The following is a 16,709-nucleotide window of genomic DNA, read 5'->3' as shown; positions in this document are numbered from 1 at the left end:
GAAAATGAGATGTTAAGACAATGCCTGATCGTAAGATATCATATCCATCCAGGTTCTGCAAAACTGATTCAGAATACGATTAAAATCCTTTCGAAAGGTGCTTGGCAATGAGTTACATAACACATATTGCATTGTTATTTTATAAAATGTAGAAATGATCCACATATTCTTGCTTCCCCCATTTTGACAAAGGCCTTAAGGTTATACTGGGAGACGTATAGTTTCAGAGAGTGCACCAGTTCTCAGTTCTGTTTCTTACTATTTAGGATTTCATGGGAGATCTTTTGTTGCTTTCTTATGGACCTGTAAGTGATTAGCCGGCCAGTCATCCATCTTTGCACCAAAACATCTGGAAAAAATTGATTTGATCAAAGAGAAGGATAGATAGGTGAAGGTTTTTGTGCATTGTCTTTCCCTGGGTGATGCTGCAGGTGTGATGCGGGATGGAGAACACCTGGGGCACACATTCACACACTACATACAACAGGCTGCAGACCTACAACTAACATCATTGCTTTTAAAAATGTCTCCTATATGATTTTTGCCTGAAGAAGAAGCCAGTGGCGCTTCGTAAGTTTGCAACTTGTATATTGCACATTTTGGTTGTTCAGATAAAGGTATCACTCACTGTTTTGTGGATTTGGGATGTTATCGTGCTTTGCTATATGGCCAACACGGCTACTCCTGGATATATACACACTACACAGTTACAGCGCTGTGATTCCATCCTTTGGATTCCTGGAACTTGGTTAGGCACTAGACTAGCTCAGAATTATAAACACCCTTTTCTAAGCTGCAAATCCCAGTATTTCATAGGATTCAGCATCGCAGTTAAAGTGGAATCATGATGCCGTTATTGTCTGGTGTGAAAGGGCTCCATAGGCAACAGACAGTTGTGAACAATTGAACCACTGGCATCTGCTCAGTGCAGACGCTCCAAAAATAGCAAGGCCATGCTGTGCTGTGCGATGTTCAGGTGCATCCTGCAGCAGGATATGATGGCCTCCAACACAGCAGCTGTACCTTTTATTGTTGAAGCAGTTGACCTTAAAGAATTCTTAGGAAATGGGCAGACAATTGTGGCAGATGCCAAGGAGCATCCTGTGCACCCCTTGTTTATGGCAGGGTTCTTTCTGAGCTGTCCCTGGAGATCCCAGGGATTCACCTGCAGACTTTTCAGCTTCCAATAGTCCAGGTTATTGTGAAAACAACCAATATTTAAAACAACCAAGAGTAAAGACTATGGACTTTATCACAGGGGGAAATTCAGGGGGGTTTAAACAGCTGTTTTCCCATGAAAATAGCATTGAGCCATGGCAGTTAACATGGTGTCAAACTGGATTATTTCTGCAGTGTGGATGCAGCATAGGTTATCTGATTAATTCACATTGGATGATAAGAATCTGCTATCCAGATTCATATTTTTACTGATAGATCTTGATCTTACCAAGTGATTACAAATTGCTGGGATCTCATTACTGTTCCTTTGGGCTTATAGGACTTTGCCTTTCCTTCTTCTGGATTCCTTTTTCCTCTTGCCTTTTGAACCACCAGAATCGTTGTTGTTTTAAATGCGGAAGTAGTACTTCCTGCCTGCAAGAGAACTTCCTCTCTCTCCTGAACTGCAAACCTTGCAACTGGTTCTCGTTGCATTTGCGGTGTGCTTTGATGCACTGACATCTTGCTAACAAATGTATTCAGTGCTGGAGAGAGCTTGGCTGTGTTGCTCCTATGTAGGCTTGCCATTTGTCTTGGAAAACCAGGAAAATCCCAGATTGAAGGGTTTGAAAAATATCCCCGGCAGCTGGGCAGGTTGAAACAATGAACTACAAATCCCGGGAAGGAAATGGGTGGCAATATATAAATAAACAACAACTGAAATACAGAGGACCTTTGTATCTTCTGGGGACCTGCCTTGGATACCAAAATCCGTGGATGCTCAAGTTGCATTATATTGACTTGCATTTTCGAACGGGGTCCCTTATATAAAACAGCAAAAGCAAGGTTTACTTTTGGGAATATATATATATATATATATATATGAATATTTTGAAGCCATGGCTGATTAAATCCATGGATAGAAGGGACTGACAGTATGCAATATTAAATATCAAATTGTGATGGGGCGTTTTTTATTGGGTTTTTTTAATAAACTGCCCCAATCCTCTCTTGCATCCTTTTGTCCCAGTTTTGTGGAAGAGAATGATGGCAACCCTATCCCTACATCTTCACCAAACGAGAGAGAGAGAAAAGCCATTTGCTGATGGGGAAGAAAGGACATCCAAGGGCATCCCAACAGCCCCTTTGGCGACTCTCAGAGCCCAGGGCAGGCTGCGTAGCCTGGTATGCCCTCTGTCCTCTTTTAGCCTCCATGGGAATGCTTGCCAAATGCTGCCTAACATTTAGCCAAAGGATGTTTTGATTTAATTGTGTGTAACTGACAGCCTTCGAGCTGAAGCTTGCAAACCCCAGCCCTACTTCTCTTCCATTACTATGCTGCCACATTTGAATTTTTGAGAACTGCTTCTTTTCCTTGGCCTCATTCCCACTACCTTTTAAACCAGTTCGCAAATTGGTTTGAAGTGGTTTAAATGACCCTGGTTCCCACTTGAACGAGAGGGGGGCCATGCACTGCTTCAATTGCTTCATTATCTAGGTTGAATTTATATAGATCCTCCATGGTTATTTGCACTTTCTTCGTTGACCTTCCTTAGGACTTTATCACACTGAGGCAAATTGGTTAAATCCCGTGCAGAAATGGGATTTGTAAACTCGCAAAACACCCGCTTTTGGGGGGTTTTTTTTCAGACGCGTTGGCGTCAATGAGAAATAGCGCGACATTAATCCGAACGCAAAGTTGACAAAACCCACTCCTTATTACTTTCGGGATGTAGTCTGAAAAATTACCCACTTTTGCAGGTTCTTTCTCATTTCTGTTCAGGTCAACCCCAAACGTTGTGTCAAAAACAAACATGCTTTTGCGTTTTGTTTTCACTTTAAATCAAGTTTCTGCAAGGGATCCTTCCCGTGTGATAAACTCCTTAGTAATTGTTCCAAACCTGTGCTGTTTTTCACTAGCAGTATGGTATCATCGGCATATCTTATTGTTAATTGTTCTACTCCAGGGATTCCCAAACTCTGGTCCTCCAGGTGTTTTGGACTTCAGCTCCCAGAAGCCACCGCCACCTTGGCCAGTGGTCTGGGATTCTGGGAGCCGAAGTCTAAAACATCTGGAAGGAAAGAGTTTGGGAATCACTGTTAGTCCTTATGGTCCCTGAATACTTGACAAAGCACGTTTTCTGAAATCGGTTGTGTGCATTGTTTTATTTTAGCTTTGCAAGTGTGGCCAGGCAGCTGGGGCTGGGAAAAAGTTGTTAAAGGCTACTAAGTTGATTTGGCTCCTGATAGAAAATGAACATGAGATGATGATGCAAGTTGCTCGACTGGTATCTGCCTTAAGGAGGGTTGTCCTTTTTTGCCTTGTTTTGATAACAACCGGCTAATTGGGCCCAAGTAGTAGTAAAGGTAGTATTGTCAGAGTGCACCGGCTGTGAATGTAGGAACCTGTTTGGGCTGCTTTTTGCGTAACTCATTCAAGCGAAGGCTGAATTGGGGAGGGTTTCAGCCACGAGGTCCTGCAAGGCTGGTTTTTTAAGCTTTGTTTCAGTGCAAAAGTCACTTTGCACGCTCACTTTCAAAATGCAGATTAATGAGCTGGAAGTCAATGAGATGTGCAGGAGAGCTCTGGTTTGTAATTCAAGTTCCTCTTCGGTTATTTGGTGATCCAAAACAAAGCTTGGAAATCTTTTGGGGGAGTACAACAACTAAAATATCCCAGATAGTAGTCATGCTGGAGGATCTGAAGCATTCTTCTATGCAAACCAGTTGGGTGACATTCGACAAGTCACACTCTCTCAGCCTCAGAGGAAGGCAATGGCAAACTCCCTCTGAACAAATCATGCCAAAAAAAACCTGTTGGTAGGTTTACCTTGGGGTCATGTAAGTCATAAACAACTTTAAGGCACACAACAACAACAAATATTTGTAATAAGAAACCACAAGTTAAATATGCATTGTTTGCACAAGACCTTTTGCACAATATTCTCCAAATGAACTTGGATTCATCTTCACTAAGAGGCTCCCAAGTTGGCTAATACATGAATGGGAAATTGGTGGCCCTTAGAATGTTGTTGGGCCATAACTCATGTTGTTGTTGTTGTTTCATTCATATATATATATATATATATATATATAAAACATCACCCACCTTCCTCCTGATATAGAGACTCAGGGTGGCTAGCCGCAAATGTAAAACAATGCAGATTTAAATCAATGCAAAAACATTTTTAAAAAGTATAAACGTAATGTTTAAAAACAATTAAAGAATCTATAGAGTTAAAAACATTAAAATAGCCAAATGTATTGAAAAGCTATAAACAAACTTGAAATCTGAATCTGACAACATTTGAAAGCCCAAACCTTATCAGTTTAAAAAAGCCTGATGCCACAAAAATGTTGTGCTGGAAGGGGAGCAGGGATAGAACCATCTTGGCCTTTGTAGAATTGGTTTTGCTGGCTGGGGCTGATAAATTGTTTTGTTCATTGCACAGTCACACCTTCTGATGTACTTTATCAATTCACATTACATTGCTCAGTCCATTCTATGTTGTTCTGTCTGATTTGCGCAAGATCCCCCCGTTGTGTTTCCATCGCCAAATGGGCATTTGGACCCTGGTCTCCTAGAGTAGTCCAACCCTCAAACTATTACGTGCTGCCTCTAAAAAGCAGAGGGTCTTTTTGATGAGATTTATACCAGGAGATTTGCCATTTCCTTCCTTTTAGGCTGAGAGAATGTGGTTTGCCCAAGATCACTGACCCAGGTTTCATCTAATCCAACAATCGCTCAACACTGGGGAGGTTTACTCTGAGGCTTTGTGTTTAGATATTGTTGAGGCAAATAACACTGGGACTGAAGGGCCATAGGATCATTTCATTTTATTTTGGACTGCGACCTACTTTGATCTTTGGTCTTCTAAGGAAAAGTCTTGGCTAGTCCTGATGAGATGGAGAAAGGGGGAATCAGCAGAAACTGGGCTTGCTAATCTTTCTTTTCCCACCCCAAAAGCTCTCTGGTCTGAAGCCAGATCTGATAAAGCGATGGTCAAGAAGGAAGAGGGAGAGAAACAGAAGAAAGGAAGCTGTTCATTCTGCTCAGCTGAGGTTGACTCAGCACTAAGTGGGAGGAATCACAATGCTAGCTGCGGCTGCTCCTTTCTCAAAAATAAATCATTACTTGGACGTCTGTTGTCTGCCTGCGCAAGATGAACTCAGCAGGAGCCGGCAGTGTTAAAAATGGCATCTTTTCTCCGGAGCCGCAAAATGGTGGCCGTCTTTTACTGTCAATGTGCTGTGCGCCTCGGAGAGGAGCATGCGCTCCTTAGGAGTGGCCCTTGTTTCTCTGCATGCATGCATGTATTTTTGCAACAAAAAAAAGGGCCGGTGAAACTTGACGTGGCACAACGCCTGAGCGTGTGAGAGCCGGGATGTTGTAAGAAACGGACATCCCAAAGATGGTTTGTTGAAATGAAAGATAAGCTAGTGCCACCTGCCTCTGAAATGATATTCTGTGAAGGCTGACAATACAGGGGACGTTGACAATTCACCTGTCCCCAGTCTGATGCCTTCCAGATATTACTGGTGGCATCTCCCATCATCCTCAGCCAGCACAGCATTGTTCAGAATCTTCCTGCTATCAGCTGTTCTGGCTAACAGCTATTCTCCAAGCATCTTACACAATTCTGGTACCTAAAATGCTGTCACTAAAGGTGTGATGGTCAAATCTGGGAAATACTGTAGGCATAGCATATGGTCTATTGCTGCAATATAGTACTCCTCCTTCCCTTTTTTCCTTTGCACCAAGATGTGCCTTATTATTTACAGCAAAGAGGGCTGTTGCAAATGGGTTCTGGAGTTAACCCCTGGCAATAGAAACCCTCCTTTCAATCGCAGAAGGCTGCAGCGGTTTCCTCTTTTCCTTCTTCTGCAAGCCTTTACACAATACCCCCCCCCCCCCCAATTGAACAAACTGTGTGTCGGCTTGGATCTCACAGTAGAATGGTTTTCAGCACCCTCCAGGTATCCAGTGCCAGCCCTTTTCTGTCAAAGCGATGGATGGCATTTGCGGGTGGGCGAAATTTTATGATGCTGCCCTTCTCCCCAAATTCTGTAGCCTGCCTTCCCCGCAAAATCTGTATGCTAAGAATAAATCTGTCAGTGGCTTGTATAAAACTGCCTAAGCGATTCCACTTGCAATGGTCTGCTTTTGGTAATTTGCAATATTGCAGCAAGACTGGGGAGGGAAAGGAGGGAGGGAGACGTTGGTTTTGTTTAGTGTGGAGAGGCAAGATGGAGGACCGCAGAAGAAGCCAGGATGCTGTACAGACAGAAGGAGCCCAGGCCCCTTATAGTCCTGCCAAAACCTCTGGTTTGGCTCTTTAATGTTCAGCAGACATAACAGCTGACGTTTCTTTGCAGCCGCAAGAGACATTTTGATTTACAAAGGAAAAGGAAGTTGGAATTCCAAGGAAATGTATATTGAACATTTTATTCCCATGGCCGCTAGTTTGCATGCGCCTCATGTTCATTTCGAGCTGAAGAGTACAAGACTTAATTTCTGATTTGTATTTGTATTTCCTTTAATCTCTTAAGCTTTTAATCTTGAATGTAGTGGTGAAGTCTTGGACTAGGAGAGTAGGCTTTGGATCCCATTTGGTCATGGAAACCCACTGGATGATCGTAAGCAAGTCACACTCTCTCAGCCTCAGAGGCAGGCCTTGGCAAACATTCTCTGAACAAATCTTGCTGAGAAAACCCTGTGATAGATTCATTTTGGGATTGCCATAAATTGAAAACAACTCGAAGGCACACAACGTCAACAACAACAACATCAAACCAGACTTGGGGGGAAATTAGATATAAATAAAGTGATTGATTGATTGATTGGCTGGCATAATCGTGCCACATCTTAATTGTGAGGGTGTCATATTTTGGATGCTCAAATGGCATAGGGCAGTGATGGCGAACCTATGGCACGTGTGCCAGAGGTGGCACTCAGAGCCCTCTCTGTGGGCACATGTGCTGTCACCCCAGCGCAGAGTTTGCCAGAGTTTGTTACTAGAAAGCCAGAGGGACACGGCACTTTGCAATAAATAAGTGGGTTTTGGGTTGCAATTTGGGCATTCGGCCTCTAAAAGGTTCACCATCACTGGCATAGGGCTTAGCCGCATAACTCTGCAATTGCCTTGGGGTTGCCAGAAGTTGGGGTTGCCAGAAGTTGAAGGCACACAACAACAACAAATGGCAATAACAGCAGCAGCAAGTCAGACTTGAGGAAAAATTGGATATAAATAAAGTGATTGTGAGGCTGTCATGTTTTGGATGCCCAAATGGCATGGGGCTTAGCCCCAAACTCTTATAAATGCCATGGTGTCTGGATTGTGACTTGCTATAGAAACATCCAGCCCTTGTTCTGGCTGCTGGAACTTGGCTAATGTGTCCATTAAAATTCTCTTGATCTGAACGGCGGCATTCGCTGGATTCCCAGGAGGCAAAGAGGGGCTTGTTTCGTGCAAGCTGCAAGAAGCAGTAAGTAGGGCATCTGTCTCATTTAACAACCGCTTGTCAAGAGGGTAAATGATGGAGGTGCCAGTCCATAGCGATTTCAGGGGCTCTCGCCAATGCTCCTCTGGAGTGGCTCTTGCACGGAAGGCTGTGTTAAGAGGACCTAAGGACGGTTTTGACTTTCTGGATTTTTTACTCTGTTTGGGAAGAGATGGTGGTCACGTAAAGCACAGGTTGGTTGCTAAACATAGGGACAAGGGATTCAAGACCTATTCTTCTCTCAGTAGTTTTGTGGGGATTGATAGAGAGGTTGCCATTCATAGGCCAGGACAGACTCATGACCACTGTAAGTACCTTCAGAGACTGCAGAGCAAACGCTTGCTAGAAGGGAAAACAAAAGCTCTGCAGGTTGGTTGCCATGTTGCCCCTTTTTTTTTACACAATAACAATATTTAGAAATCTACCTCTGTAATTTTCTTTTTCTCTCTATATGCCAAGTCAGAAGAATTATAAGCCTCTGCAGAGTTCCGTGTGCCTTTTTATTCAGGGTTGGTGGACAGATGTAGTATTTCTCCAAACCTTTAGTACCACTGTGTTGAGCAAAATTCAACTGCAGGCTAGATTAGAGTTAATGTAACTTGCAGCTCTGTCACCACCTCTCATCTGTCATCCAAGGCAGCCAGCTCAAGATGAGTTATAGCAAGGTCAGCTCCCTAAACCCTGAATTATTGCATTTTATGAGAGGAGGAAGAACATGTTTCTCACCCTCTTTCTGCCTTCAAGCATGCTTGCCCTTGTTTTTCTCCATTTGCACTAGGCAATTGGCACATCCACCATTTTATAGATGAATATTAGGACATGTGTAGCCAAGCAACATCAGAGTCTGGTCAAGATGGCAGAGGTTATGAATGAGGGAGGACACACAAACTAGGAGATGCTGCAGCAGTTTGCTTTTGCCTGAGCCTACAGGGAAGGGCAAGATTCTGCCCCCTCCTCTCCTCTTCTCCCTGCTGAGTTCATTGCAAACTACTTTTGCACTTTGAAATCAATTTTCAACAGTTGAAGTAAGTGGGAGGAAGAGTGAGAAACTGGGACGTTTTTAAAAGCAGCAGAAAAAGTGGGACGAGAGAAGGTTAAGTCTTGACTTCTCTAATGCTGCAGCCCTGTACCTGGTTTCCTTGGAATAAGTCCTGCTGAATTCAATAGGACTTGCTCCAGAGAAGACATCTATAGGATTGCACTGTATGGCATCCATTTCTGCTGACCCTGGATGCAAAGAAACGTCTGTTCCTCACGAATCCATTCACTCACAATGAATTGAAGTCATCACCATGATGGTATATTGCCATTGCAAGTGTGAATTGGCTGTTTTGTTTGTTCCTTACTTATCGTACACACATAAAGACAATAGAATACACTTACTTGGCTGCTTTTTTAAGTCCACAGTTTCCTGAGACAAAGTTCAGGACCTTTACAGAAATATTTCTGGATTCTTTTTACAAGACAATGTGGCAGATGTTGTGCTTTTCTGCCTTAACAGGTTTTTCTCCTCCTTTGAAATATTCTATAAATGCATAAACATTCCATCTACTCCTCTCGCCCCGTATGCATAATTGTGCCTTCAGGTTGCTTGTCGACTTATGGTGACCCCATGAATTTCAAAAGGTTTTCTTAAGCATGATAACTCTGAGGTGGTTTTGCCTTCCTCTGCGGTATAGCGCACAGCACCTGGCTTTCTTTGGCTGTGTCTCACCCAGGAAATAGCCAGAGCTGACCCTGCTTAGCTTCCAAGATCAGACAGGATCTGGTGCCTTCAGGTTGTTTAAGACTTGGCCAATGTTAATTCTCTGCGGAGGAGAAACTCATTCTGCGTTCAGGGAGGAATGGAGCTGTGGCTGCAAATGGGAATTCAAACTATGCGGCCAACTCCCATCCAGCATTCCCTTGGTCTCAAGGAGGGGAGCACAGTGGAGCATGCAGTGGTAGAAACTCTGGGTGCTGTCAATCGAAAGGCATTGTGCAGCTGATATTCCACCCTTCTGAAACACATGGTTTTCTAGTTAAGACAAAAATAATGACAGAAGCGGTGTGACAACATGAGACGGTCGCCAAGAGAAGCCAACTTAGCCTTGCTAGCCCTGTCCGTTCTGGAATGGCACTTCATGAAGCAGCCTTATCTGGAAGCAGTGCATCCATATTCTAGAGATGAAGGATGGGCCAAGTATAGGAGGAACAGGCTATTTTTGAACGCCAGGTTAGGAATGAAAAGACCCAGTCTCCCTATATGTGTGCGCATACATGCCTTCAAGTTGTCTGTCAACTTCTGGTGATCCCATGAATTTCGCGTGGTTTTCTTAGATAAGGAATATGAGTTTTGTCAGATCCTTCCTCTAAAGTACTCCCCATGGCACCTAGACATCACTTCACTCCATCCATCTGAGGAAGTAGACCAAGGCTACGAAAGCTTATTCTACAACGTCTTTTGCATGGTTAATTTCAACGGTACTACAAGAGCTCTTTGCATACAGTCTGTACTCCATATCCACACATTCAACCATCCGTGGCTTGAAAATATTTTTTTTTAAATACATACATTCCCAAAAGCAAACCTTGATTTTTCCATTTTATACAGGGGACACAGTTTTATTAGCAGCCATGGATTTGGATATATTATTATTATTATTATTATTATTATTATTATTATTATTATTATTGCACAGACCTATAGGACTAGCACAAGGGACTTTTAAATGCTTGCTATTTTTTAACAGTACGTCGTGAAAAGCAGAGTTTTGCAAAGCAAAACCTTCCTATCACGAGATGCAAATCTGGGAGGCTATAGCTTGTCCTAGGACTGTGATAGGTATCTGATTCAAGGACGGTTTGCCCTTAAATACATTTGAGGATTAGGAAAATAAACTCCACTCTCCTTCAGAATGCCTTTGAAAAGCCCTTCCTTGTCTGTCAAGGGAAGGACATTTGGCAAAGGCTCTTCTCATTTTGGCCTTATTTACCTTACTTAAGCACTTTAGAAATTTAATCGAGGGAGGGGGTTTGAACAAACACACTGTTTCTGGGAGATGATGCCCAGTGCCATCTCAGCCATTTGAGACAGCATCTCTGTATCCCTGAGCTGTGGTTAACAATAGGGACTTGGAGCTCTGAAATACTAGAAGAAGAAGAAGAAACCAATGTAGAAAACCTCATAATCCAAATGGTGAGAAGGCTCTTTTGCTTCCAAGAAATTGGACCCACCGTTAATCCCCGTGCCCATTTGAATATAATCTTTCAGCCGAAAGAACAAGACTAATTTAAGAGTCTCAGCTGCTATCAGCATTTCGCTTAATTTGAAGGCTCCAAGTCTTCATTTGGTTAAACACCCTGAACACATTATTTTTAAATTGCTATGCTTAGTTGAATCATCCGACCCCCAATCCGACTCCAGCTTTGAAAGCGACGAAGAACAGCACAGAGAAGGCAGAGAGAACCTCCTGCAAAGCTGAATTGAGGGTTGGCTGGGAACGGTGGGGCAGAGATGATTTGTGACACATCCTTTTCGTTTTTCCCCCCACAGTGGCAATGCCTGTGTGTTGAATTTTCTGCTTTGAGCACCAAAGCTTTCATGAGTTCTACAAGTTACAGCTGTAGAAGGCCTGTGTTTCCTTTACCGTTGCATCACATATAAGCATCTTTGCTGCATCAAAATAAGATGTCTGCAGCAGCGAAAGCCTGTGGGCTTTTTTGGCTCTGCCAAGGTGCTGTCAGGTTCCCTGTTGATATATTTGTGCACAGATGGTAGAGGTTCCTATTACACACCCAGGGCCTCTCCCCTAATAAATATTAAAAGGTTTCAACTTGGATTAGTTGACAGGTGGCTTGGCTATAGCAGCCAAATGAGAATTTTTTTTGCAAGAAATTTGACACACCCAATTGTAAACTCATAGGCAATGCTCTTTTTTTGCTTCTACCTACACCATTTATTTGTTTGCTTGGTTGGTTAAGATGCTTGAATTAACAGATAGGCACTTTGGAGTAAGCCCAGACAGTTACAAAATTCAGCAGCAATGCAGGAATGGCACAGATTTTCAAAGGGAGCCATTGCCTCTTTTGGTGTAAGAATCAAACGCCTCCCAGTGGCATCCTAAACTTTATTGCGGCTTTCGCTTTTCCTTGGCAGGAGGAAATCCCTCTTGGCAAGAAGGAATGGGTGTGAAATTCATTTGGTTAATATTTTGATCCAAGCCAACCTAATTTGCGCTTCATCTGCTGATGCGTGATTCAGAATACAGTTACTTTTTACTGTGTTTACTGAATTTTGTGTTGTAGTCCTCTGTTGTTGTTGTTTTAAAAAATGCATGCACAAATATGTGAAGTAAATTTGATACAGAGATATGAGGCCAGAATTCTGGTTTTTTTAGTGACTCTCCTGCATACATAGCTAGGTTTACGCAAAGTTGTACAAAATAATAAGCCATATAGGATTCTGGTCTTGGTCTGTAGCCAATATTAGTTCCAACTAGAGTAGAACCATTCAATCAATTGTATTTTCATAAGTGTGGAGCTACTAACTCCATTGACAAAATTTCAGTTGTTGGTCTCCACTTGAGTGGAGTCATTGAATCAATGGAGCTGGGCAATACAAAAGTATAACACCAGGCAACACAACACTCATGAAAGTTCAGTTGATTGAATGAGATTGAATGAGTCTACTCATTGCCACATGAAGTAAGGAAAACACCATATCAAAAGGCATATATTAGGTGTAAAGGGCTTTCACAAAAACATGTATCTTGGGGAAGTTGCTTTATAAAATGCATTTGGATCTTTATGGGACTAAAAGCGAACCCTTTGTTGCAGGTTGGAGCACAAAGATGTACCTTGGTTTTAGAACAAGGTGGAAACCTGTTGCTCGGTGGAATTCTTTCTATAAGGAAATAGATGCTTTACTCACTACTTCTGTTTCTCTGTCTCCCCACTAGCATCACATGAAGATGAAGTTCAACTGGTAGCCAAGGTTTCAGACGAAAACCAGCAAGGCTCTGCTTCAACAGAGGATGAACCACAGACAGACATCGCCGTCTTGCAAGCTGAATCGGCCGTCTCCAAAGCTGATCTTGACTGTGGCAACGTCTCATCCATGACTCCATCCACATTGGGAACGGAGCTGTCTGCAGAGCAGCCTGCACCTATCCCTGAGGAAAACGTTTCTACTACAAGGTCTGATCCAGATCAAGCACCAGCAGGTTTTGTGCTCACAGCGACAACTCAAAAAGAACAAGAGGGGGCATCCCTGGGGAAAAAAGAACTCCCTGCTGAAGGACCAGAAGGAGTCAAGCCAAACAGCGAAACACTTGTTGTTAGCAGGAGCAAACTTCCAAGAGCCAAACCAGCTGCCCTGCAAAAGAAAATGGGGGGAGAGAACCCAGAGACTGAACCAGCCCCAGAGAGTATGGCTGTCCCCAAAGCCTCCTACCGGTTTGACCCCGAGTCATACAATGAAAACGTGAACCCCTTTGTGATAGGAGGCTCCAAACTCCAAAACTCTCCCCCTCCGTCCCAGCAAGGATTTGCTCTTCCCAACAGTGATGCCAAGGAACCTGACTTGGGAGGTGGCGGCGAGGGCAAAGGCCGGGGGGTGAAACTTGAGTTTGATTTTGCAGAAGGAGCAGAAGACGCGGAGCCCAAGAAAGCCCCACTGAGAAAACCAGGAAGGAAACCAGTCAGTAAATTGTCTCCCAAGAGGCAAAGAAGTGGCACCAACAAGCCAGCTGCAGGCACCGAGGATGGAGAGAAAACGCTCGCCATGGATATATCTGAGGTGCCCCTTCCAAAAGCCTTGCAACAGACCGATCTAGGTCAATGGGGTGAACCCCACTTGAATTCATTTGGAGGGAGCTCAGAGTTGCAGGGCTCCCCACCTCTTCCGAAAGGGTCCTACAACCTCGACGTGGCAGATTCCTTCAAGCCCACCAAAACCTTGGCTTGTGTGGAGGCCGACACCTTTCCCACCGCAGAGAACAGTCTCAATGAGATCTTGGAGTCGCAGACGCTGGCAGCCATGAGCGATGAACTGAAGAAAGGGTTGGCCTCGCCAAAAAAAGCCAAGTCCCGGTTGATAACGTGAGTGGAGAATACATAGAGCAGCCCTGAAGCTCATGGGAAGAATCTAAGTTTGGAAAATATAGTCCAGTCCTAGCAGAGCTCCATCTGCATCCTGTATCAAGGTTACATTAGCGTTGCAGCTGTCTTCTGTTGGGGTAGGCAACTGTGGAAATGTAAGGGGCTGCATTAGTCTCCTCCAGGAAACACTGTAAGGCTACACCACCACTGCAACCACTTCCGCAAAGCAAATCATTCTTTGCCGCCATGGAGGGCACTGTCACCGTGTTTTGGGGTAATCCTGGGCTATTTAGGGCCAGGGGAGGCCTTTTTAAACAATACAAAGGCCTGTTACAGACTGCCAAAATAAAGCGGCTTCGGGTCTCTTTGGAGGTATGCTGTTTAAATGATGCATGCATCCTAAGAATCCGGAAGCTGCACCAAAGCTGCATTCCAATGCTTAGGAATGGAGTGTGGCTTTGGCACGACCTCCGGACTCTTAGGACCGAGGCATCATTTAAATAGCATACCTCCAAAGAGACCCGAAGCAGCTTTATTTTGGCAGTCTGTAACAGGCCAAAGTGCTTTAAAAAGGCCTCTCTTGAGCCTAAATTGGCCCAGGTGGGAGCACTATAACTGTGCTCCCAGCCCTAGGAAATTCTAAGTTGCGTGCAGGAATACTTTAGCATACCATCAGAATATATGAGTGTTTGTGTGTATGCCTTCAAGTTGCCTGTTGCCTTATGGCAACCCTGTGACTTCCGTAGGGTTTTCTTAGGTGAGGAATCTACAGAGGGGTTTTTGCCAGTTCCTTCCTCTGAAACCTACAGCACCTGGTGGCATCCTAGAAGTTATCACACCCCGAAGTTACCTGTCCCTGCTTTGAAAAAAATAACTTTTTTGCAAATGAATGAAGAGTCATTCCAGTTTCGGTTTACAGGTCGAGCGCGGGAGCAATATGCTTCCATAGAAGTTCAAGAAATTCTGCCCTGTCTTTAAAAATTAGTGCCAGACTCACCAGTTGTATCCAGACCTGTCTTTGTGGTCAGAGGGGGTGGTAACTGGTATTTCTGAACCAGAAGCTGAGATACTCAGAGTTTAGGCTGGTTTGAATGGAGAGAGGTGGTTGCCCTACCCAGAATTAGATCAGCAGAGTTCAGCTCTGTTTGAAGGGGTTCATTTCGTTGTCCTGCTGCCAGAGATCATTTGACTGGCCATGCTTGAGTCTCAGATGGAAGACCTTCCACTTGCAAACCATAATTCTGCTATTAGGTGGTTTCCCTTAGATGTTGGTAGCATGGATCATGTAGTGCAAATCACCTAAAGTTCATACAGCCCTGAGTGAAGCTATCACGGGGGAATAGGCACAATGATATATAGTAGCTTAGTCCTATCACATTCTTATAGGGGAAATGCTGGTATTCTCATTATATGGCTGGCTATCTGTAGAGGAGCAAAATATTTCAGTTTTTCTACAAAATCCATCTCAAATTGGTGACTGGAAGTCATTTTGAGAGGGAATTCAATGAAAACAAAGAATTTTAGGTGTGTGCAAGGCGGTTTGGGGCTTTTTTTTGGGGGGGGGGTTATTTTTACATTTTTTCACATCTTTGAGGGCTTTGCACAGCAGGTGAGGATCAACTGGCAGCCATCCCAAAAATGTCATTTAAAAATAATTGAGCAGTTGGGGAAGGGCTTTGGGGGACTGGCAAGGGGCTTCAGCAACCACAAAAGTAAAGCCCAGGATTGCATGTACCCCATAGACTGCACTGTTATCTCTGCTTAGTTCTTGATTTTCTCCTAGCCTAAAATGGCTCAGGGGTGGTTAAAATATGGCACAAATGCCTCATCTTCAGCCCTAGAGGGTATTGGGGGTGAAAAAAATGGTGGGGTGGGGAGGTGCGTCCCTCCAGTGGTGGCTAATGTGGCCCCCGCAATGTTCCACGATTGCCCATCCCATATAGATAAATATGGAGAAACTCACAAGCGCATGCGTATACACACATACACTGAGACACATCTCATTTATAGCCAGAGGAGATGAGGGCTTAGGCTATCCTGGAGCCATGCTTGATCTGTGGTTAGCTTTCCACTTTCCCAGGTGATCAATGAGAAGATGGGAGGGTGTATGGGCTACAAAAGAGGTTGTCCCTTTGCTTCTGCAGCTCTGGCTTCTGCAGTGATCTGACTAGAATCTGAAAAGGTCAGCAATCAATTGACCTTGGAGGTAGAAAAATCCATTATCTGCTGTAAAAAGCCAGCAGAGCAGAAATAATGATAATATCGGGACATGGGGAAGAGAAGCCATTTTTTCTCCCCGTGGGACTCTTGGTCCCTTTGACTTGTTAATAATTAAGTTCCAATTAATGAGCGCTCCAAGAACCATTGCAGGCCCAGTGGGTCTCAAGACATGAATAGTCATGTTGGGGAGCACTGGACCAGGCACACTGTTGAGTTGGCACTTTGGAAAAGTTACTATTTTGGAATGCCTCAGCCAGCATGGCAAGCAGTCATGCTAACCATGGAGGGCTATAGTCCAACAGAGTAGCATTCCCAAGTTGTGGAAATACCTCTCTGCTATAAATTCACTAGACCTTCAGAATCACAGCTGGCCCTCTTTCTCCATGTATTTTGCATCCATGGACTCAACCATGCATGGCTTGAAAATATCCCCCTCCACCCAAAAAATCCATCTGGAGCTTGGTGTGGGATGCTGCAGTCCTCCCATCCCTGGAAGTCCATCATCCCAGAACAAAACTTTTGTCTTCAGATGCAGCTCCATGAACAGTTGATGTCTGCAAGTAGGGCTGGGTCATATTTGTGCTAAAAACAAAATGCTGAGCCTCTGCAACTGAAGCCCTCTTCTTCCCTGAGCTGAATTCTATGACTTGGTTGCATTGCCTACATTACATTGTGCCATTTCTCTTTGCAGTTCTGCACTTTTCATGCTCTTGTGTAATTTACTTTTGTGTTTTGCCAGTCATGTTGAC

At 43.9% G+C, this 16,709-nt stretch overlaps 1 protein-coding gene across 3 annotated transcripts in view; it reads left to right on the top strand.

Moving 5' to 3' along the window:
- The window catches only part of TACC1 (transforming acidic coiled-coil containing protein 1), a 43,359-nt gene that overhangs the window by 6,481 nt on the left and 20,169 nt on the right, over nucleotides 1-16,709 (top strand). For all 3 annotated transcript variants that reach the window (XM_089538689.1, XM_089538687.1, XM_089538688.1), the window contains exon 3: nucleotides 12,600-13,740. In XM_089538689.1, coding sequence (XP_089394815.1) covers nucleotides 12,600-13,740 — 1,141 coding nt within the window. The remainder of the gene's footprint in view (nucleotides 1-12,599; nucleotides 13,741-16,709) is intronic.

This window comes from Sceloporus occidentalis, unplaced genomic scaffold (assembly GCF_023333645.1).
Source record: "Sceloporus occidentalis isolate IW3139 unplaced genomic scaffold, rSceOcc1.0.p SCAF_9, whole genome shotgun sequence".
Classification (NCBI taxonomy): domain Eukaryota; kingdom Metazoa; phylum Chordata; class Lepidosauria; order Squamata; family Phrynosomatidae; genus Sceloporus; species Sceloporus occidentalis.
The sequence above is the reverse complement of the archived record's forward strand: the minus strand, read 5'-3'. Positions and strand labels throughout refer to the sequence as shown.